This window comes from Schistocerca piceifrons, chromosome 1 (genome assembly GCF_021461385.2).
Source record: "Schistocerca piceifrons isolate TAMUIC-IGC-003096 chromosome 1, iqSchPice1.1, whole genome shotgun sequence".
Taxonomy (NCBI): domain Eukaryota; kingdom Metazoa; phylum Arthropoda; class Insecta; order Orthoptera; family Acrididae; genus Schistocerca; species Schistocerca piceifrons.
The window spans coordinates 1,099,623,844-1,099,648,949 of record NC_060138.1 but is presented as its reverse complement, the minus strand read 5'-3'; the positions used below and the strand labels follow the sequence as shown (position 1 = coordinate 1,099,648,949).

General features: G+C 39.0%; 1 protein-coding gene across 1 annotated transcript; it reads left to right on the top strand.

Moving 5' to 3' along the window:
• The first annotated feature begins 2,055 nt into the window (after nucleotides 1-2,055).
• LOC124798472 lies at nucleotides 2,056-17,540 on the top strand. Its single transcript, XM_047261908.1, has 4 exons — nucleotides 2,056-2,362; nucleotides 2,783-2,934; nucleotides 16,583-16,729; nucleotides 16,831-17,540. The coding sequence occupies exons 1-4, from the start codon at nucleotides 2,173-2,175 to the stop codon at nucleotides 17,515-17,517; spliced, it is 1,176 nt and encodes a 391-aa protein (XP_047117864.1). The 5' UTR covers nucleotides 2,056-2,172; the 3' UTR covers nucleotides 17,518-17,540.
• Nucleotides 17,541-25,106: the final 7,566 nt, after the last annotated feature.

The window sequence follows — 25,106 nt, the reverse complement described above, 5'->3', positions numbered from 1 at the left end:
AGCAAAGTTGTGTATTGTTTGCAATTACAAGGCTATAGTCTTCTGATTTAAATTATGGTTAGTCAGCTATAGACAGGTCTTGAGGCCTGTACAGACGATCTGTGTTCGAAGTATGTTTCATATGATTTACCCACACACTAACACCGATATAATCATTAATATGAAAGACAGCATCATTATTTAAATTGTACGGATGATTGATGTTATGCAAATCCTTTCTGTTTGTTAAGATGAAAGCGACTTACTTCATCACCAACCACAGAATCACGAATACTATCAAATATATCATACACAGACACTTTCATTTCCATTTGCGATGCAACTTTGCGTTTATCGTCGGCTGCAAGACTTATTCCTGCAACACTCGACTTGGACTGCAGTAAATTCAACTGATATATTTCCTGCTTGCTTTATCTTAATGAATGAGAGTTAGAGGTCATCTGTGTTATTGTATCATAATACTTCCATTTCTCTTATGTTTCCACCTTTCAAATTAAAATGCCCATCATGATGACAATACAGATGAGTGACAGTTGCCCCATCTACAGTGAAGTGTCAAAGAAACTGGTATAGGAATGCGTATTGAAATACAGAGATATGTAAACAGGAAGAACACGACACTGCGATCGGCAACATCTGTATAGGACAACAACTATCTGGTCCACTTGTTAGATTGGTCACTGCAGCGACAATGGCAGGTTATTAAGATTTAAGTGGGTTTGACCGTGGTGCTATAGTCGGTGCAGGAGTGACGGGACAAAGCTTCTCCGAGGTAGCAATGATGTGGGAATTTTCCCGTACAACCATTTCATAAGTGTACTGTGAATATCAGGAATTCGGTATAACAACATATCTGCGACATTCGTGTGGTCGAAAAACGATCCTGCAAGAACAGGACCAACTACGACTGAAGATAAGCGTTCAATGTGACAAAGTGCAACACTTCCAGAAATTGCTGCATATTTCAATGCCAGGTCATCAACAAGTGTCAGCGTGCGGACCATTCAACGAAACATCATCTGTATGGGCTTTTGGAGTCGAAGACCCACTCGTACACTCTTGATGACTGCACAACATGCAGCTTCATGCTTCACCTGGGCCTGTCACCACCGACAATGGACTGTTGATGACTGGAAATATTTTCCTGGTCAGACGAGTCTGGTTTCATATTGTATCGAGCGGATGGACATATACGAGTATGGAGATAACCTCCTGAATCCATGCCCCCTGCATGTCAGCAGGGGACTGTTCAAGCTGGTGGAGTCTCTGTAATATTGTGGGGTGTGTGCAGTTGGAGTGTTATGGAACCCCTGGTACATCTAGATATGATTGTGACATGTGGCACGCACGTAAGTATCCTGTCTGTTCATTCATATCCATTGTGAATTCCGGCGGACTTGGGCAATTCCAATGTGACATCCCACACGTTCAGAATTGACACAGAGTGGCTCCAGGAACACTCTTCTGAGCTTAAATAGTTCCGATGGCCACCAAACTCGCCAGACATGAACATTCTTGAGCATATCTTGGATACCTTGCAATGAAGTTCAGAAGAGATCTCCACACCCTCGTACTCTTACGGGTTTATGGACAGCCCTACAGGATTCATGGCACTCATTCCCTTCACTACTTCAGACATTATTCGAGTCCATGCCACGTCGTGTTGCTGCACTTCTGCGTGCTCGCGGGGGCCCTACACGATTTTAGGCAGATGTACCAGTTTCGTTGCCTCTTCAGTGTATATTTTTGCTGGATAAGTACCATTTCATATTAATCGATTTGGCTTCATGTTTCGCTTTTTGCTTAAGTTTTGAATTAGACTCGAATGCTCTGTGATTTACGAAATTCATCCCACATACTTCACACAATTCATCTTGCATAAACGGAAATTTACTTGGAAAATAATGCTACTCACACCACCATTCACAAATATTTTCCCGCAACTTATGAAAAGCCTTGAAGATACGCTCATCCAAAGAGTTCAATGTTATGGAGTATCACATACTGCATAGTCTTCGTCTGAAAGCCTCTGACATATTTTGTTGTTGACAGACGCCGGCCTGTGTAATGTTTTGGTGACAGCAGTAGTTTCTGCTGTATGTACGTTGTTGTGTGCTATGCTTTGGTGGAGTTCGGTGGTTTCGTTTCGCTTTGCTTTGTTTTTATTGCAACATGTGTCCATTTAAGACTATAATGAAAGAGTGTATGAAGGAATTCAGCATCGAAAACAAAGGCCAGTTTTGTGGCATTTGTTCATCCGAAGAAGAAATCGATTACCTTTTTACCAGGCTCAAATGTGTTGGGTATTCTTATTCGGTGAGGAGCAGCGCTTATAACAGATTATCCTCCGACGCTACAACCAGTAAGTAAAAAAGTATCTTATTTAATTTATTAATATACTCATACTGAAAACAATGTTGCTAGTTGAGAAAGAAAAATTCATAGAATCATACGATGTATGGTTAATCAGTGAGGATAGTTCAGGTGCTCTGAAAAATAATAATGAGATTCTTTACTTGTAATAAATCAAGTAATCATTATAAGGTTTATAATGTAAAAGGTAACAGGGCACAAGTATGGTTTACAAAAGTTTATTTAAAACGATATGGTTTGTTTAAACTTTTGTGATCATACTAGTGGCTCGTTGCTGATTAAAATGCAAACCATATTGTACTTCAGTAACGGTTCTCAGTATGACTACATTTGACAATATAACATGAAGAAACTGTCATTTTTTTGTATTTTCTCTTCCTACGTATAAAAAATATTCCAATTGTTCCAGGTAAACCACGATTCTTCTTCAGTCAGTCTCAAGGGGCTGTTCAAATCCCATTTTTTGGGTCACCATTTTCGGTTGAATATGTAAGCTACAGGCAATGTACACTTGGTCCAATGTACTATGATAAAAACGAGATTCCTGTTCCTAATCACTTGGTGTGTAACGTTAAACTCTTATTTTTATTGATACATAAATTGTCAAATCATAGGAAGTATAACTTTCTTTCAAATTGAGAAAGAGAACTGTGTATGTATTTAAAATACAAACATATAGGGGCTTTCAAAAAATTTGTTTCTGTACTTTATTTATTTAAAATATAGTTGCACCATTCAGTTGCTTTGTCATAGTTTAGTTGTGCATGCAATGGTAACATATTCATCTACTATAAAATGAATAACTATTGAGTCTCTCATAGTGTAGTACATAAATTCGGGATTTAGCTTTGTTTTTCTTCTTAATGCCGAAACTTTGGTTGTATCTTGTCTCATGTTCACATACAAATATTGTAAATGCCTGATGCAGTTGTTTGTACATCATTCTGTTATTGAAGACCATCTTATCCCAATGCACATTTTACAGTTCCTTCCAATCCATCACCCTCAGATTTACCATGGCTAGTAGCATAAAAGGAATATTTGGCATCAGTAGCAAAATCATTTTTGTGTTCACACAAAATTTAAAGCTATTTCTATTTTTATGTTCAGCACATGCATCACTGAAATAACAATTTTTTTTTGCGAGAGGAGTTTACAAATCCTACATCATGCTCCATATCATTACTTATAAAGCAATGGTTTACTATTTCTATTTTATTTTCCTTATTTATCACATAATCACAAACAGCGTAGTCTGTTCATATGATTCTTGTCCAGTGGTAACCATGGATTTAATTGTGAATAACAAAGCTGTAATTTTCAGCAATGTCTATTAATGGAACTGCTTTTTTGTTTTTTTGGTTTTGCTTCACATTTTTCAGATATCTTGCCTAACTCTTAGATATAAATGAGTGTGTCCAGTGGTCTGTGTTAATTCAATAGTTGTACTGAATTGCATCATCAGTATGTTTGTAAGTTAATTTTGAGTTCTGTCAGTTTATCATCACTGGGACAATATTACAGTGATAAAGGACACATTCGTTGTTTTCCAAGTCACATACAAAAAATTTTTGTAAGTTCATTGTGCGTTTCTTCAATGCACATCCAAAAGTAGTTTTACATTTTGGCGGAAGCTGCAGGATGAGTGCCACCGAGTGAGATAGTGCAGTGGTTAGCACACTGGACTTGCATTCGGGAGGATGACGGTTTAAACCTGTATCAGGCCATCCGGATTTAGGTTTTCTGTGATTTCCCTAAATCACTTCAGGGTTTTCTGTGATTTCCCTTCAGGGCAAATGCCGGTACGATTCCTTTGAAAAAGCATGGCCCATTTCCGTCCCCATACTTCCTTAATCCAAACTTGTGCATCATCTCTAATGAACACTGATCTCCTCCTCCCCCTCCTCCTCCTCTGAATTAGTGCCTGCAGCACCAGCTAAAATGCATCACTTTGGTCTTAGTGGATAAAATATTGGTGTTTGGGTTCTCATTTAAGCAAGAATGTACTTACCTTAGGTTGCAGAGGGTAAATCTTTCTTCCATACACATTCTCTCTATGGTTTCTTTTGCTCCTGGTAACATTAGAGTATATTTGTCATTTTTAATTTCGGAATTAATGAAGATAAACTTTTCAGTTTCCTTTCATTTATTGAATTCTGAGACTATTATTATTTTGTTCTTTTGATCAAGAGGGAGGAGGTAAATTTAAAATTTGATTCCTCCTCCCCCACTTCAAATCTCGTCATATTGGCCACTTTTTTCTCTCATTAACAATATCATGGCATCAAAATCTTTGGTGTTCTTAAAAATTTCAGCATCCATTTTATCTTCCCTACTGTTTCAAACTTCCACACTGATGCCAAGTACACTCTTTTTCCAAGACATGCTTCACTCTTTCCAGCATCAGTTTGTTACACGAGGCCTTGCTGTGATTTGGAATTGAATGAAGTTTTAAGGTAGAGCACCCCAAATCACCCAAAGTTTTATTGGCACACTTGATTCTTTTTTTTTCCTATTATTATTTCTGTCATTGAGTTCAGTTTTCTGTTCACAAATCTGAATATATGTTGTACGTTGTTTTTTGTGTGGTGTTAGATAAAATCTCCTAGTACTTAATGACATAGGTAAAGCAGTCCTATTGGACTGTGCATCTGTGATTTTAACAATATATTTTTAAAGGTTTACATTCTCTTTGATGGCTTTCAGTAACTTTTAAGTAATAGTATATGTGGTGTCTATATGTAGGGGTTCTTTCATGATGTTCTGGAACATTTGTGTTGCACCCTAGCAATATCAGATATTGCTGGCCTTCATTCAGCTCTGAAAATTGCAGAGGAGTTTTCACTGAGCTGTAGTTTATCAACTGACATGCTGTTTTAAGCAACTGTATGACACTAAATAAATTCATACTTTCCCCTTGTAATTAACTGGCTGCTACTTCATTTAAAAATTTAGCTACTTCTTTAGGAGTAGAATTGAATTGAGTTGGATTTATTTGTCTGTAGACAACTGTTGTGTTTTACAAGGCATCGTCATTTGTTACATAATTATACAGTTGGTTACACAAATTATACAAAGGGTAGATACACAATTCTACAGATGATGATACAAATGATTATACAAAAGGTTAACATATAGCCTACAGATACTATTACGTAAATATTGCATGTCTTTTACTCATCCATAATTAGTTACACCGGTTGCACAGACAAATTTAGTTGTATGTCATAAGTTACAATTTTGTTAGTTCACAATCACATTCATTTTTGTTATACAGGTTGAGGCAGTGAAACGGCACAATTTCGATAGTGGTTGTCGGGCGCGGAGGGGGGTTGCGAGAGTGGGGGAAGTGACCTTGGGCGTCCAGAGTGGTGGAAGTTTCAGTAGCCATGGAGCGTTGGTCGAGTGCGCAACGTGCATATGCCGTAAAGGCATATTACAAAAACGCGGATAGTGTGGTTGGTGCTCAACGCGCCTTTCGTCGTGAATTCAACCTGCCACCACGGGCTCCCGTGCCATCAAGGAAAGCCATTCTCCTTTGGGTTAAAACCTTTGAAGCTACTGCTAGCACAACAAAGAAAAGAGGCGGCAGCACAAAAACAATCCGGACACCCGAGAACATTAATCGTGTGCGCGAAGCGTTGGGACGAAGTCCGCGAAAATCCGCGAGACGGCACAGCGCAGAACTTGGTCTCAGCAATCGATCAGTAAGACGGATTTTGAAGAGTGACCTTCACTATCATCCATACAAAATTCAGGTAGTGCAAGCCCTTAAACCTAATGACTACAATAACCATATACGCTTTTGCCAGTCAATGCTTAACGTTATTGAACGAAATGAAGAAAGAGTGCATAACTTATGGATGAGTGATGAAGCCCACTTTCATCTTAGTGGGTACGTAAAGAAGCAAAACTTCAGATATTGGTCGTCAGATAACCCGCACGAACTTCATGAAAAACCTCTCCATTCTGAAAAAGTAACAGTCTGGTGCGCAATGCCATCTCGTGGAATCGTGGGGCCCTATTTTTTTGAAGATGAAGATGGCAACACAGTGACGGTAAACTCTGGACGTTATGCTGACATGTTGACCATTTTTGGTCTGCCTGGAATTGATCGACATGATCCAGATGCTGAAACATTCTTCCAGCAAGATGGTGCAACAAGCCATACTGCTAATGTCTCAATGGAATTGCTCAGACTTGCATTTCCACGACGTCTAATCAGCAGGAATGGCGATTTCCCCTGGCCTGCCCGTTCACCAGATCTGACGGCACCAGACTTTTTTCTTTGGGGCTACCTCAAGTGCAAAGTCTTCCAGGAAAATCCACCAAGAACAAAAGAAGACCTGAAGGAGCGAATTCGACAGGAAATTAACAACATTCCAGTACAGATGCTACGAAACGTCATGCGACAATTTCATCTCAGGCTTAGACAATGTGTGCAAAACCAAGGACGACACCTCACTGACACCATATTTAAAAAATGATTGTTTTTAAGTTAAATCTCTAATTTCCACTCTTGTACTTGAGATCCATGTTCAACTATTATGATTTTACTTGTAAATAAATCTTTGGTGGTTTTACAAAATCGTGCCGTTTCACTGCCTCACCCTGTATAAAAGAGCATAATATCCTTCATTATATAAAAGAGTATCATATTTTTCATTGTATAAAAGAGCATCAAATTTTGTTATTATATATGAATTCACTTGTACTATAGAATGCTTCCTGTTTGAGCCATGTCTCTACCACCATTTTAAATTTATTTTCATGCATCTCCCTTGTGCCATGTGAAATTGTGTTAAAAATGTTTTGCCAGCATGTACCAAATTATTTTGGACTTTACTCAAACATGTCCAAGGAATGTCTAATACGTTCGTGTTTTTATTTTCATATGAGTGCACATCTGACCTGCTTTCATGCATGTGGGCATTCTGTTTGGCTTGCATAAATGCTTTGTGTATGTATAGACTCAGGACTGTAAGTATTCTGTGCTCAGTAAAGTACTGTCTGTAAGAAGTTAATTTGCCCAAACCAAAAATACAACTGATGGCTTTCTTCTGCCCCAGCAGAGTTTCCCCAAAGAAGTATTCCATAATGCAAATGTGTATGGAAAAAGGCATAGTATGTCATAAGCATGCACTCCCTAGTGACACAATCCTTAAGTTTCCTAAGGAGATATAAAACTCTTGCCAACTTACTGCAGAGCTCTTCTGTGTGGGTATTCCAGCATAATTTAGTATCTAATATATGCCTAACAATTTTACTGAATGTGTGGGTTCATTTGATCCATTATTAATATCTCTAAGGGAAAAGAAGATGTGTTCAGTTTTGTTTTTATTTAGTGACAGTCTATTTTCTTGGAACCACTGAGCTGCCTTTTCCCATCATTGAGTTGTTCATTTGTTTGACTACATTTCACGTGATGGCTATGAAGTTTTTCATGACTGAATCCTTGAATAAAAAGTTCTTGGTTGACTTGCAGCATCAGATTCAGTAAAAATTCTAAGCTTTCAGTGATAGCCTACATCATAATTGTCAGGGACTGAAAATGGCGGTTGTTAACTGTTTTATACTTGCAGAATGGCAACCGATTGGCTGGATTAAGTCATACTGATGCGTTCAGAGGTGGCGCCCTCTATGTCCATAGATTTTGCTTGCCCTCTTCATCTAGTGTTGTGTGCAGTTCCATCTGTTGCATCAGGCAGCAAACTATGAGAAGTGAACCTCTGTGGTGTTTTTCAGGTGCATGCTATCGCGCATTGCTAAGTGCATAGCCAGTGTCTCTAATGAAGTTGTTTTCACAAAGTCTAATTTTAGAAAGCCTACAATCTTTTGAGTTAAAGATCAACAGAGTGAAGAAATTTGAAAGAAATTTTTTTCACTGCCCCTGTAATTTTTTCAGAAATTGTAAAGCAACTTACATTAATGTTTTTTTATAATTTTCTTCATAAATTTACTGCTTAAATAATTGTTTGTTTACTGTATGCCTCTCTTAACTTGTGGTTAAAAAAAATTGAAATCAAAAGCTTCATAAAGACCCGAGGTGTGAATATTTCTGTTGATAAGTAGCACTTTGCATGGACATACTCAAAGAGCCAAATTATCAGAACATCCCTACAATGAAAATTCATTACAAAAGAGTTTTGGTCTAAGACAAAAACAAAGCAGAAGTTCTTATGTTTTGAGTCTAAGCAAAAGTGTAAAGTTTTGTGGAAATCTGAGGAGGAGGATATAATACTAGCAGCTACTACCAAATTAGCAGTACACATATAATGTTACTACTGTGAAAGGATACTTATTTGACCATGATCATGCATAATGGAAAGGTGTCAGACTGTTCTTGTTTCTCTAAAGATTTCTATTGAAGGGAAGTAGTAGCAGATCAAATTGGAATTGAACCAAGGTTGTATTAGTAATAAAGTAAACTGCAATTATTCAGAAGGAAATGCTCATCAGTGTAATTAGGCAAAGTTGTACCAAGTACTAGCACGGATCATAAGAAAATTTACTATTGTGATTGACTTTCAATTTTAATCTTGTCACAATTTTTTATTTTATATTACCTTGGCAGCTATGGTTTCCTGTGGTAACTTACGTTAAAGCATGTATGATGTGTGATACATCTCTGAGAATTTTCATGCTGTTGATGATGGTTCAGAACTGAAGCTGGTAGCAAAATAAAATAACGTTAATACAGACAGAATAGTGTTGTGCTTTTTTTAAGACAATGTAACAGTAGTTTGGAATGAACAACATAGAAGGAATATTAACCATTTTTGCAACAAATAGCTCTCAATAACATACGCTATCTCTATATCAAATCAGAAACCTAATAATATCAAATCTGAAACCTAATAAAGCTATGGAATGTAATAGTATGACGAAGAGGATAGTTGCTAGTCACCATACAGCTAAGATGCTGAGTTGCAGATATGTGCAACAAAAAGACTGTCACAAAATGAGCTTTCAGCCAAAAAGGCTTTTGTCAAAAAAAACAAACACACACACACAAATGCAGAACAGGTGCCTGGGCTGGGGAGGGGGAGGGATAGCTGGGTAGGGGTGGGGAATGGTAAAGTGCTGCTAGTGGGAGCGTGCAAGGGCAAGGTGGAGAGAGGGTAGGGCAGCTAGGAGCAGTTGGGGGGTTAGATGGAGCACTGGGGAGAGGGGGAGTTGTGGAAAAGAAGTAAAAAGTCTGGGTGCATTGGCGGAATAGAGGGCTGTGTAGTGCTGGAATGGGAACAGGGGGAAGGGGCTAGACGGGTAACGACAATAACTAATGAAGGTTGAGGCCAGGAGGGTTACAGTAAACGTAGGATATATTGCAGGGAGATTTTCCACTTGTGCAATTCAGAAAAGTTGGTGTTGGTTGGAAGGATCCAGATGGCACAGACAGTGAGGCAGTAATTGAAATGAAGGATATCATGTTGGGCAGCATGCTCAGCTACAGAGTGGTCCAATTGTTTTTTGGCCGCAGTTTGGCCATGGCCATTCATGTGGACAGACAGCTTGTTGGTTGTCACGTCCACCTAGAATGCAAAGCTGTTGCAGCTTAGTTTATAGATCACATGACTGGTTTCACAGGAAGCCCTGCCTTTGATGGAATAAGTGATGTTAGTGGCCAGACTGGAGTAGGTGCTGTTGGAAGGATGTATGGGACTGGTCTTGCATCTAGGTCTATTACAGAGATATGAGCCATGAGGCGAGGGATAGGGAGCAGGGGTTGTGTAGGTATGGATGAGGATATTGTGTAGGTTCGTTGGGCTGTGGGAGGGGTGGGAAGGGCATGACGAGAGGTACTCGAATTGCTGAGGAATAATGTAATTCAGTTGCTCCATTCTTGCATTCCACTGAGTCACGAGGGGAATGCTCTCTGTGGCCAGACAGTGGGACTTCGGGAGGTGACGGGTAACTGGAAAGATGAGGTGTTGGAGATCTGGTTTTATACTAGGTTGAAATGGTAATTATGGCCTGTAAAGGCCTCAGTGAGACCCTTGGTATATTTAGAAAGAGACCCCTCATCACTACAGGTGCAACGGCCATGGGTAGCTAGACTCTATGCAGTGAGTGGTGGCTGTCGAAGTGGAGGTATTCCTGGTGGTTGGTAGGTTTAATATGGACAGAGGTACTGATGTAGCCATCTTGAGATGGCCCTCCTGGCCTCAACCTTCGTTAGTCATTGTCCTTACCCATCTAGCCCCTTCCCTGCTCCCATCCCAGCCGTCTATTCCACCAACACACCCACTCTTTTTACTTCTCTCCTTTTCTGCTACCCTCCCCCCCCCCCCCCAACCATCTCTCCCCCGCCCTCCATCTAACCTCCCGTCTGCATCTAGCTGCCATACCCTCTCTCCACCTTGTCCCTGCGTGCTCCCACTAGCAGCATTTTACTGTCCCCCAACCCCATACCCTGCTATCCCTCCCCTTCCCCACCCCAGGCTCCTGTCCCATCATGTTCTGCTCCTTGTATTCTGGCTTTAGCTGCCAGAGACTATGGTCGTGCATGTGTGAGTTGCATTTGTGTGAATGTGTGTATGTGTATGTCCTTTTTCCGACGAAAGCCTTTTCGCCGAAAGCTTGTTTAGTGACAGTCTTTTTGTTGTGCTTATCTGTGGCTCCCCATCTCCACTACATAATGAGTAGCAGCTGTCCTTCTCATAATACTGTTGCAGAAAGCTAATGATTATTATAGGTAAATAATTACTAATAGTAGAGCACAGGAGGATCTTTTATCAGCTTAATTATTGGAAAATATTGTTCTGGAAATGGTTGTCAGGTAACTAACTAGTCTATTCCTATATTATATGTATTCTCAAGGAGCATTCACTTCCTTATATAGGACAATCCACGAACAATTACAGTTAGTGCATGTCGATTCACAGACAGGGTAAGCATTGTTGAGACACCAAACAACAGTTGCTGTTCACGCATGCACCTGCTTTCTGCTTCGAGAAAGCATATATACTGAAGGTTAAGCCTGTTGCTTGCTTATGCAGAATTTATCACTTACCACCACCATCAGTGATGAGATCTCACAGCAAATGAAACAGAAATTCACTAAACAACTTGCTATGAGCGCATTTAATGCTCGCATTAGCTATGGCATTCACAGCAGATCACTCAGAACACTGCTGGACGCTCATTGGCTGTTGGAGAAGGCATGACTTAGGTGCACATGACAAGCCATCATTTGCAAAACGTGTTTAAATGAAACATGTGGTACCTGGATCTAGTATAGTCTGAATTATTGTAGCGAACTGCTTATTATAGCATGCAAATGTTAGAGATGTGGCAAGTTCCTTTGATTAATGCTGTAGTTGTGATATGAAACTTAAATCTTGCTCAACAGTTAGTGTGGGCTCTCAGAATCCAATCTATCAGTTGACTCAGATCAAGACTGAATGTTTCAGTTACAACACAGCAAGGGAAACACTTTTAACTATATACAGTACACATGGAATTATAAACACTGTTACTTCCAGACCTGCACAATAATCCTTATACTGACGCTGCTCAGTCTACTAGCTAGTAACTGTTATGAATCATTGCAGTTTTTTCAAGTAACTGTAATATTGTACTGAGATTTCAATAAGAACGATCTTTAAGCTGAATACTTAAAATATTTTCTTGTCAATTGTACTTTTTTTAAAAAGCTTTATCCTTGTAGGCCTATAAAAAATATGAAGGGTAGTTGTAAACATGGTACGCTGAATGAGTATGAAATTTACTACTGCACAAAGTTTATTAACTGTAGCGAAAGTTTATTAACTGTAGCGAAAGTTTATTAAAATGACTTTTCAGCTCAATATAATAGGATACTTAGAAAAATCGTAGCACTTGGAATAGCATGCTGTCTAGGTAAACAACCAAGCATAAAATAGTGGCTAAACAAAAAGTTTACAGAACAAAACTTTATTACTGAAAAAGAAACAGCATAACTGGTCCATGCGTTTATACAGTACTGTGCTGATAAATTGAGATGAAGGTGGTGGCAGTTTTGATCTCCTGTGGTATTCAAAAAAAGGCCTCATTAGTTCACAAGATGTGAACCCTTTGGTTGCTAGCCACCGACTAACTCAAGCCACCGAGGAGCTTTGCAGTTCGATCACCAGATCCACATTTTCTATTTCTACCAAGCCAGTTTTGTTGCAGAGGGGCTTCTATGATTACAAACCTACATGCCCTATGCAAGAGCCAGTATTACAAGTAAAGTTCTGATATACAGGGTGGTCCATCTGAAGTTTCGAATGAGATTATCTCGAAAACTATACATCGGGTAAAAACAGTGGGTAAGACAAGTTCGTAAGCTCAAAGGGGGACATAAATGATACTACATGTGACCCCCAGCTCCCGCCCCATTGGGTGGGGCGGGGGCAACTTTTAAATCTTAAATGGAAACACCCATTTTTTATTGCAGATTTGGATTCTCCATAAAAAAGTAATCAAGTTTTGTGTGAAACATTTTTTTAAACCATTGACAGATGGCACTGAATCGAGAAAAAAGCAAAATTTGGGAAGAACTCTGATTTATTTAGTATTATCAGAGAAAGACGCATCATATCGATAAAACATGTGCGCCAATTCTTTCGCTACGCCAAATTAAGCTAGTTTTGTACAGAATGTACTGTATCCTACTTTTAGCATTACCGAGGAACGATGACGTGGACCTAGTAGAATGATGTTCCTATGGGGTTCTTCATTAGTGTGAGTCCCCTTGCCTCTCACCCTTCATTAGTGTGAGTCCATTGCCTCTCACATGTTGGGGTGCTTCATTAGTGTGAGTCCCCTTGCCTCTCACAATTTGGAGTGCTTAATTAATGAAATTAGCCCGATGAAATTGTTCAAAATTATCCCCATATGCTTCAATGCATGAAGTCAATCGTCTGCGAAAGTTGTCAACAGTGTTGAGCAGCACATCCCTTGGTATGGCTGCACACGCTCTTCAAATGTGTTGCACCATATCATTTTGTGTTGTGGGCTGTCTTTCATAAACAATATTTTTTAAATAACCCCACAAGAAAAAATCAGGAGATGTTAGGTCTGGTGAGTATGGAGGCCACTGAATTGGTCTGCTGCATCCTATCCACCGACCAGAGTACCGTAAATTTAAAACATTCCACACATTTTTAGCATAATGGGGAGCTGCTCCATTCTGTTGAACCACATTCATTGCCTAGTTTCTAAATCGACATCTGCCATTAGCTCCAACAAATCATCACGGAGAAGTTGTAAATAAGATTCCCCAGTAACATTTCGGTCAAGAAAATACGGTCCTATCAAGCAACTGTTTAAAATTCCACACCAGACCATTAACGACTATTGGTGTTGATTGTTGACGTGGGTGTGCCAGTGAAGGTTGACAGGAGACCAATAATGACAATCATTAACGATTTAATTCACCATTGTTTTTTAATCAAGCTGCATCGGTGAACACAACGTATCCAAAAAAATCATTGTCACCTCTTATCATTTCCAAAGCCCATTGGCAGAAATGCATGTGTATTTGCATATCTTTCGGCATTAATGCCTGTGTCAGTGTGATATGATACGCATGATAATTGTGTGCCTTCAAAATCCTCAAAACAGTTGATTTCGGTATTCCAGTTTGTCTCTGAATTGTACGACTACTAATTTCAGGATCCAGTTGAACACAGGCGAGAACGGTAGGGGTACGAACGTCATTTCCATTGTATTCGCGATGATGTGGTGGATGGTGCATGTATCCATTTCGAGCTCGTTGAGTGCAATTTTGAATAATGTTTTCACTTGGATGTCGTCTGTTTGGGAAACGATCCACGTACAATTGCGCAGCTGCAGTATAATTGTTATGGCATTCACCTAAAATTAACATCATATCAACAATCTCTGTAGGAGGATAGTGAGCCATGTTTCACTAACGAGTAATTTACTTTCTTCAGTTGATATTTACGGTTCACAGTCTGAAAGTGAAGTGACATCTGATCGCATTGCACCGACCTTTATACTGAGCCATAGTTCAAAGTTTGGCCACAGTAGCACGACAGTCGGGTGAGTAATGCAATGGTGAAGAGTTCCCTAATGAGATTTTACTACCATTCCGCTTCCCTCCATCAAAAACTGTGGTGGGTGGGATACATTTTGTGTAATGAAAGAATTGGTGCATGTTTTGTATTGATTTGATGCGTCCTTCTCGGATCATTCTGAATAAATCTGAGTTCTTCCCCAGTTTTTCTTTTTTCTCGATTCAGTGCCATCTGTCAATGGTTTAAAAAAATGTTTCACACAAAACTTGATTACTTTTTTTATGGAGAATCTGAATCTGCAATAAAAAATGGGTGTTTCCATTTAAGATTTAAAAGTTGCCCCCACCCCATCCAAGGGGGTGGGAGCTGGGGGTCACATGTAGTATCATTTATGTCCCCATTTGAGCTTACAAACTTGTCTTACCCACTGTTTTTACCCGATGTATAGTTTTTGAGATAATCTCATCCGAAACTTCAGATGGACCACCCTGTATAACTTTTGAAATTACATCCATAGATTAAGTACAATTACATAGAAGTCACATCAAAGAGCATGGTTATACAGAAGTCACATTAAGTAAAAATAAACAAATAAGATAAGTCCATTGCAGGTAATATTGATAATAGTGTTACAAGGGTTAGAAATCCTAAAATTATTGGGTGATTTAATGTGGAATGACCCATAGGCCTCTCTGTGGCTTTTGTTTTGAACAATTTGAGCTTGTTCCAAAGAACTTGCAGCCTTCACTCAGCTAATCCTAGTGGGAAATCGGGTATGAAATTAGATCACACCCCTTGGGCATTTGTGCAGAAGAGTGTGCAGCATTTTTCTGTATGCCTTTTAAGTAAGAAATCAAAAGATCCAAAAGACTGTAGAAGTTTTGTTCACACTTTTAAGCCTAAATGGAGACTTTTCCTCTAAGTACACTTCTATTTTCAGGGTTTTCTAGAAACATTTAAGCTATTTTTCATTACAGTGTTATTTATGCTACCATGTAATCACCAACTTTTATGAAAATGAATGGTGTAATTTTTTTGTTATTTTTTATTACTAACCTTTGTTGCTCATTCATGTTCGGACTGTTCTTTTCTACAGAACTAAAAGTATAAATAAATAAAATACAAGTTAGTTGGTAAAGAACAAGCTATTACCACATAGTGACTTTCACACACTGTTATATCATTACTGTGCAGCCGGAAACAGAACACAATTGATGTGAATTCTGTAGATGTATACCAATCCAAACAATGGTTTTGGGTTTTACAAATAATACTTCATTAGAACCAGTCAGCAGTTCTTGCTAGTTTCTATTATATTTCAAGAGGCTGAGAATAATGAGGTGGGTTTTTGTGAAAGATTGTTGTATGTTTTGCACTAATGGGTGTTTTCTGCTGTAATCAGTCCTTTGGTCAGTAGACTGGCATTTCATCTGAATCTGCTATGGTTTTGTTGTATTAGATTATGCTCTATGTTTAGTTCATCCACAGTGGTGGGTAGCAAAAACATTATTTGCTAAGCTGTAAGTTTTGTCTGACTTCTGTTACAGTTTAGTGGCTTTAATTCTGAGGTGTTTACTCAAAAAATTGGCTTTTCTTCACCATTTATTGAGACAGTTATTTTTCTTGGGTGTTTTAATTAATTCAAATTTTTGGAAACACTACTTCAAATTGGAATGTAAATATTAACAGGAACTTTGAATTTTCATTCAGTATTGCTTCTGTGTACATTTTATTTTAACCCATGTTTCATTTATAAGGTGCTTGGAAAAAATCGTTTTAGCCTAGAAAAAATCCTGCTATGTGCTATAATTTCAATTGTAACATGTAAAGCTATATTTAATATCTGTTGAGAGATTTGAAGAGAAGCCAAGATCTTCAATAGTGCCCCAAGTTCCTTTCTGTGCTAAGTACAGTATAGTCAGTAAGGCAGAATGTTTATCCTATTGTGGCCATGTTAATTAATTATGGTATTCTGGAACTATTTTTGTTTTATTGAAATGATTGCAGCTTTGGGATTTACATCATTTTCACATCTTATTTCAATTATCAGTCATCCTTTGTTAAATGCTGTCATAGCTGCAAGATTTCATACATTGGAGGACCTGGGTATCTCAGAGTGTTGGAATCACAGATTTAATCTCCACAGAAAGTACATCTGTCGAAAGCTTATTTATTAAATTTTACTGTATGTTTTACGCATCCAGGTTGACCATATCATCCCAAATAAAAAGCAAAAGTTGTTTATGGATACCAAGAAAAGTGACTGTCCTGCCACATTTTTAGTAAAATGTGTCAGAGTTTATCCTGGCTATTTAGTCCTGTCAGAGAATGATCGCAAGACAAAAAAAATGGTGAGTGTAGTTAAAAATGTTCATCATTTGTTGTGTACACATTGCTTCGCAAACTCAATGTACTTAATGTTCCTAATTAAGTGATAATTATTGTTTTAAAGGTTATTGATAGCTTGAAGAAGCATTTGGAGTTACCCAATAAACCAGAAAGCTTTCTTCGCTTGTATGTGGTTGCTTCACCACCAGAGCACCACACACACAGTGCAGCACATATGAAAACAAGCGGAGATCTGCATCCTCGGCTAGCTTTGGAAATACGGAACCATGTCAAAAATGGAACAACATCAGTAAGAGAAATAAAATTGCTTCTTGAAAAGTTTGTTGAGACAAACTTCAGTGGGCCAGCTAGACCAGACCGTATAAACACTGCGTTTTACCCCACAGACAAAACTATTTATAACCATGTGTATAGGACAAGAAAGAGAATTTTTGGTGAAGATTCATTAGAGATCCAGACTGATAAGGCATATGGATGTGACTCAAGCAGCAGGTGTGCTGCACCAATTAATTCTGTAAGAAATGGTGTACAGAATACCAGCAGCAGTGATGAAAGGAACAAAAAGCACACCAGTTCTGAAAAATCAAGCCCTTGTTCATCCCTGTCTCAAGAGGCAAGAGACATATGTAAAAATATTATAGATCTCACATACAATTGCAGTGATGAAACAATAAAAAAACTTGTAGATGACCTTAGAAATGTGCAGCGTAGTGTAGAATTGTCAGACCATGCAGGCAGTGACCTTCCTTTAACAGTGGCAACAAATTTTAAAATAGAGAAACATATTTGAACAGTGGTGAGTTGTACAGTGTTTACTTGTCCACATTTGCATTTCTGGATATTTACATATAGCTTAATATATAAGTTGTGGTAAAAGTTTATCGGGTCTATTTTTCAAGAAGTAGTTAAAATATTATTGTAGCCATTCATTTTTAATATTGGTCATTGCTAGAAACTGGCACGAGGAATCAAATTTCACTGAATATGCTGCACTCTATTGTCTGGAGCAACTCAAGAACTGGAAAAAACATAAAACTGTTGTGTGTCTGAAGCATCTATGGTAACTCTGCTTCAGAGCAAAACCAGATGTAGCTGTACAATAAGGTAAGTAAAAATGAATCACACTGCATGTTTTTTCCAAAAGATAGTTCACCTAAACTATAACATGAGGAGTCTAGGGAAGTATTGGCTATGAATGGAGATATTCAGTTTGAAAAGTTAAAATCAATATTTCATACAAAAGATATCGACATTTTATTATTAACCATTTGATTGTGGCTGACTGCTACAGCAGTCCAAGAGTGCCATGCCCTGGATGCTGCTGACTGCCACAGCATTTCACTGCTGCCATGCCCAGGGTGCTGCCAACTGCTGTAGAAGTTCTGAGACATTGAGTCGCCTGTTGTTTAGATGCGCTTGAATAAGGCGTCTGTTTGTTTGCAGTGCTACTGGCAGACTCTCACCACACCTTATCGTTTACTGTAACTGCAACACGATTGGTCTAAGGTGCTGCAGTCAAGGACTCTGTCTCTGTGTGTGTGTGTGTGTGTGTGTGTGTGTGTGTGTGTGTCTCCTTAGGATCATTTAGGTTTCACACACATTTAAACATTTTTTTTTTTTACTGCAACAGGTGGGATTTCAATATGCAGGTGAAACATGACATTTGAAGCGGATGTCCACACTTTTGTCGAACCCTCACAGCATTTGTATGAGTAATTTGCTTTAGACACAACAGATGACACTAGTATGATTTCTGTTGAACTGTAGTTTCGCGCCTTTCTGCGAGACTCTACCCTTGGTTCAGACATCAGTTGCCTATTATTCACTTATGGTTGCATAGTGAATTTATGTATTGTGATGGCATGTAAAAAGCTCCTCACCTTCAAAGAGATAATACAGATGTTGATGGAGAGTGACTCTGAGGAATCACTGTGCTCACCAATAGACAATGATTCAGATGAAGAAGATTCTCATATGAGTAGTTTACAATCTACAGATATTGATTCTCATTCACCTCCATCTGTAATTACTAGTGCAAAGGCTACAACATCGAGAGGAAGTCCATAGCTGGGTACTTCTATTCGATGCTCATCATCTTCAAATGAAGATGCACTGTGACCCACAAGAGTGACAGAAAACAAATGGAGATGTGAAAACATATATCCGAAAAGCATCAGTTCGACGAATCCTCATCAGGAATGAAAGCTCACGTAAGTGAAAATGAGAGCTGCCTCTGTTCCTTTAGACTTTTTGTAAAGACTGACATTGTTGAAATGACTAGCCAGAAAACAAATAAATATTATACGTATCGATCGGCCTATTGCGAACCAAAGACAAATATTAGAATACATAAGTGGAGTGACAAAAATGTGCCAGAAATGCATGTTTTTATAGCATTTTCCTTTCTGATGGCTAGAGTGAAAAGTTACAAGTGAGTGACTATTGGTTGACAGATCCTTTGCTGGAAACACAATTTTTTTTCCAAAATAATCTCCAGCGACCAATGTTTTTTGCTGTTGAATTTACTGTATTTCCATGACATCACTTTGCCCCTAAATGGGGATTACTTATCAAAAATTCAGCCTGTTGTAGAACATTTTCAGAAAATGTTCAAGGAAACTTTCTATCCTTATGAGAAACTCTGTATAGATGAATCTCTGGATGCCGTTCAGAGGCTGTCTGAAAGTAAAGCAATATATTCCAGCAAAGAGAAGTAGGTTTGGAATTAAAATTTTTGTAATTTGCAATTGCAAGACAAATTATATACTGGATTTTACCGTTTATGTTTGCTCACACTGACAGACATTGATAATCATGGTATGGGAGTGTCTGGAAAACTGTAGCCACATTACTCCAACCTTACTTAGAGAATGGACATTTGCTGTTTGTCGACAGTTGGTATACCAGCCCAGATCTGGTTGTATGATAGAGTGGCAAATGCATATGGTACAGTTAGGCAAATGGGGAAGGAAGTGCCAGTAATGGAGGAAAAACTGAACAAAGGAGAAATAACTTTCTGATCCTCAGAATCAGGAAAGCTAATCACTCTGAAGTGGCAGGACAAGAAGGAAGTCTGGATGCTATTAACGTACCATAAAGCTGAAATGCATCTGACTTCAAAAAGAGATTGGAAGAGTGGTGATCTGAAATTGAAACCAAGTGTGGTAAAAGATTACAATAAATCAATGAGACTAGTCGACCGAAGCAACATGCTAATAAAAACAGTGGAAAGTACACGGAAATTATCTGAGTGGTACAGGAAATTGTTTCTCCATATTTTGAACATGGCAAGGTTCAATGCCTTTTGCTTGTACAGTAGAGTCTCGATTATCTGATCTTCGGTTATCCGACCTTCTGTATTATCTGACCCTTTCACCGCACCGGCCGTGAGCCAGCCGAAAGGTCAGTGACTAACATGTTGTTTGTTGATACTCAGTTCATTGTAGCCGTCTGCTACTCCTCACTCCTCAGTGCTAACTTAGATATGTAGTGGAGTGGCCGTGTTGCACTTTGTTTATTGTAAAAATTAGTGGTGATGGCTTCAAAACGGAAAAAGGTGGTCGTTTCAATAGAAGAAAAAAGAATAGACAATGGTGAAACTTTATTAAAAGTGGTGCAAGATTTTTACTGTCGTGAAAACAACAGTTGGAGACTGGTAAAGGAGCCGCAATGAAATTGAGAAGTGGTGTTCTCAGCGAACAGCCTCGGCTGTTTTGGAAGATCCGAAAACCATGAAAAAATGTGATTATGAACAAGTATGTGAAGCTTTGTTCCTATGGTTTACTCAACATAGAGATAAAGGTGTACCCATGTCGGGACCCATTTTGCAGGAAAAAGCCTTAAAGTTTCGTAATGAACTAAACGAAGGTGAACCAGATTTCACAGCTAGATGGAAGAAAAGATACAGAATTTGGCAAGTTAATGTCTGTGGTGAAAAGCTTTCAGCAAATTTTGAAGCTGTTCAATTGTTTAGGAATAAACTTCACAAGATATTGGACAAGGCAAACTTACAGGTGATCAAATTTTTAACTGCGACGAGACTGGTCGCAATTTCAAAATGTTACCGGAAAAAAACATTAGCGTCAAAGGCCGAAAAGGCAGTGCCAGGCTACAAATGTAACAAAGAAAGAGTGACAATTCTTGCATGCGGTAACGCCACAGCAAATTTGAAAATGAAACTGTCTATGATAGGTAAGCCAAAAAAAAAAAAAAAAAAAAAAAAAACCTGAGAGCATTTAAAAATGTGTCTAAAAATGCTTTACCAGTGAAATATTACAATCAAAAAAATGCTTGGATGAGCTCAGACATTTTTAAAGAATGGTTTTTTAATGAGTTCGTGCCACAAACTGAAAAGTTTTTGAAAGCCAACAACTTGCCCCGCAAAGCACTGTTGCTTCTAGACAATTCCACTTGTCATCCTAATGAAGATGAACTTCAAGATCAAGATATAAAGACCATATTTTTGCCTCCAAATGTTACATCCTTATGTGAGCCTATGGACCAAGGGACCTTAGAGACACTGAAGAGAAACTACCGTAGAAGGCTCTTTCTGAGCAAGTGTAGCAGTCCGTAAAATCATTTATTTTGCATCAACACTTTTCTTACAAATAATAGCTGTACTGCCCATTTGTATAGAGTTACTTCATCTGCAAATTTCTGAAGTCCATAGTAATCGGTAATGTTTCAAAATCATGATGTTTATTAAAAAGTAATAGTAGCACATGTTATTGCTAGTAAGACTTTGTTAGTAGGTTCACATGTCCTTTCTGCATTTGTTCATTGTACTGCATAGTAGTTTCTGCCAATAGCAAGTCTTATTGCGAGACGGTATGTATTGCTGCATTTGTTGGCCATTCTGCAGTCTGCATAAGGGTTAGCTGTTGTATTGTTTGCTAGGGCAAGTTACTGTATAACATGGAGAATAACTGTATTAGAAGCGATCAGTTACAGAATCAGGTGTGGTTAGTTCCCTTAAGTGAAGCCATGCGGGGTAGGGGGTAGCCACGCAGTCTCAGGCCCCTTGCCACAGTTCGCATGGCTTCCCCCGTTGGAGGTTCGAGTCCTCCCTCTGGCATGGGTGTGCATGTGTTGACTTTAGCAAAAGGTAGTTTAAATTAGATTAAGTAGTGTGTAAGCTTAGGGATTGATGACATGAGCAGTTTGGTGCCATAGGAACTTACCACCTCCCTTAGGTGAAGTTTATTTCTGGTTTACCATAAAACTTGACACTGCATTGCCTAATTAGGCTGGCGATCACATGTGTGTATAATTACAGTATACTTTTGTAATAGTAGAATGGTAGTTGAAAACTTGTTTACTTTGCTGCTTGTTTCAGTAACTTTGTGATTATGAAATTATAGTCTGATTTCTTGTCATTGGGTACAATCACTGTCAGGCTAAAGCCCTTCATGGAAGGTTAACATTATCGACGATTGCCAATTTGGCAATGGCCATTAGTGTTACACTTGACACCATGTGACCGCACATTTTATTGGTTTTCGTTCAGCAAATACAGTAAACAACTTAACTAAGAAGCAAGAAACTACAGGGTGTCACAGTGAGACTCCAACATTTTAATATCCTATATCTTTCTCTTTACAGATGGTGGACCTGTGAATCCTGAAGGGGCAGACAGAGCAACTCAACAAGTTTGTGGTGTGCAAATTTGATACGCCAAGTGGCCATAGTGGAGCTGCAATCAGTTGTTTTAGCAAAATGGAGGATATGAAGGGGCGTACACAAGTGGTAGGTGGTATGCAGAGACAAAATCGGTGACCCAAGTGCAAAAAAACTTTCGTCGAGTTTACAACAAAGTGCCCCCGTCGTTCAAGACTATAAAGAAGTGGTGTGATCAGTTTTTGGCTACTGGGAGTGTTGCGAAAGGGCATGGTGGTGGTAAGCCTGGGATCAGCGGACATCATGTGGAACATGTGCGACAGTCATTCGAACAAAGTCCACAGAAGTCAGTGCGACAGGCAGCACGAGAACTTCATATGAAACGTTCAACAGTGCACGAAGTGCTTCATCAGTGATTACGTTTGTACGCATATAAAGTGCAGGTTGTGCAAGAAATCAAGCCTGATGATCGACCAAAGCGAGAAGAATTTGCATGTGTCATGTTAGATCGCATTGTCGCGGACGAGACATTTTTATCATAATGTTTACTGACGAGGCAACCTTTCACTTGTCATGGGCTGTCAGTCGTCACAATGTGCACATCTGGGGATCTGAAAATCCACATGCACCTAGGGAACACATGCGTGACAGTCCGAAAGTTAATGTGTGGTGTGATTTGATGGTAAATCACATTGTTGTGCAGTTTTTCTTTCAGTAGCCGACTGTGGATGGAGCCATCTACCTGGACATGTTGGAACAATTTGCCGTGCCACAGATAACAGACCTGCAGCCAAAAGTGATGTTTTAACAGGATGGTGTACCACCCTATTGGAGTCTTGATGTCCGAAAATTTTTAAATGACACGTTCCCGCAATGATGGATTGGCCATGGAAGTCCAATTCCGTGGCCGCCACGTTCGCCCTACATAACTCCCCTCGATTTTTTTCTTGTGGGGTTATGTGAAAGACCGGGTATACGCTACACCAGTAAAGGACCTGCAAGACTTGAAACAGCGCATAAGAATTGTCATAAACTCTGTCACAGAACAGATGCTCCGCAGCACATGGCACGAAATCGATTGTAGACTTGATATTCTTCGCGCTACCCGTGGCACCCATGTTCAAGTGTACTGGACCGTCCACCTGTGTATGAAAACTTGATGAGCTACTGTATGATTTCCCTGTATTTGTTCATTAATAAATTGTGTTTCCTCTCGGATTTTATGAGTTCAAATGTTGGAGTCTCATTGTGGACACCCTGTACTATGATACAGCCATTGAGTGTCCAGCAGAGTGTGCTTGCAATAAACTTCAGTAAGACAGACAACAGTAAACATTACGTAAGAAAGTAAACTGTAAACTATAAATAAAATGGAGAAAGATTCAAAGACAGTGACAAACCCAAGCCAACAGAAAGCAGCAGTGCCTGGCACAGTGAAGAAGGCTGGAGGCATACGTAGTAGTTGAGGCGATAACAGATGGCGCCAGCAGAAGACTGTACATGCAATATCATGAATATGTTAATGAACAAATCCAAACATTGAGGCTGCCCCTGATTAAACTGAAGATTAAACTGTGTCGTCTTCTCCAGTGATGAGGATTCCGTTGATGATAACGGTTATGCGAATGAATCAGTTGACATGTTCAGTTTGCCACAAATAAAGAAAATACCAAATGAAACATTTAAAAAGGCTGTTTACACTGCGTTCACAACATTGATCGTGGCTAATAATGGACTACCAATGTTCGCAACACAAAATCAGTGTTCCATGACTGCGTCGGTAGCACTATGGAGCACTAGCGTTTGTTTGCTCGGAGAGAGTGTTTTGGTGTTTGTTGTGTGAGTGGTGGGGTGTTTATTTTATTTTCCTTCATTTTTGTTTAAAATGGAGTGGTCACGAGACAAAATTTTCCAGTTGCTATTATTCTTTGAGGCAAAGGAGTGCCTGTGGAATGTACATGGCGGAGGTTACAGAATTACTAAAATCAAACATGATTCATTACAAAAAGTTCCTGTGGTGCGTGGCAGTGATATGGACAAAAAAATTAAATCTCTCTTGTCTCAGTATCGACGAGAGAAAAGAAAAATAGAGGACAGTAAAAAATCTGGAAGTGGTACTGACATACTACAAAATGAGTGGGACACAACTCTGGGGTAAACAAGGTTATGCTTGCAAATGATTATTTTTATTCTGGTGTAAAACAATTTGAGCTGTAATTATATTGCCATGGAACAGCTCCTTGTGGGCTCATGAAGTAGTTAGCAAATTCGTTGTGAATTTCCTTGAGTGTTTGAGAAGTTCTCCATGGTATATTTGGCAATGCAGTAATAGAGGATGCATTAGCATCTCATCTCCATTGCACTGGGAGGACTTCACCTGTTTGTGGACAAAAAGAATTGGAGCTTCTTGGTGGGCTGTAATAATTTCTTGAGTCCGAATTTCTTCTTAAAAAATTGTGCAGACATACTGCTGTCATTGGCAGGATATAAAAAGTTGTAGTTGGCGTCAACTACAGTAAGCAACACAATGCGAAATGATCCTTTATAGTTATAAAACTTGTTCTCACTAGCAACAGGGCACTGTAGAAAAATATGCTTCCCATCAATTGCTCCCACACAATGAGGGAAGTGGAGTGCCTGGCGGAACATACTCTCTTTTGAACGACATTCGTCTTCAGTACCTGGCATCTGAAACAAGGAAATTTGACTTCAGGTTTCGCAAGAGGTACCTCAACATGCAGCAGCTGAAACAGAGGAACTTGC

What these genes read in the sequence shown, in the direction of transcription:
- LOC124798472 (XM_047261908.1), top strand. Translation starts at nt 2,173, where the DNA reads ATGTGTCCATTTAAGACTATAATGAAAGAGTGTATGAAGGAATTCAGC. An exon ending in ATCCTCCGACGCTACAACCA is followed by an intron (nt 2,363 to 2,782) that starts GTAAGTAAAAAA and finishes CAATTGTTCCAG; the next exon opens with GTAAACCACGATTCTTCTTC. An exon ending in ATCGCAAGACAAAAAAAATG is followed by an intron (nt 16,730 to 16,830) that starts GTGAGTGTAGTT and finishes ATTGTTTTAAAG; the next exon opens with GTTATTGATAGCTTGAAGAA.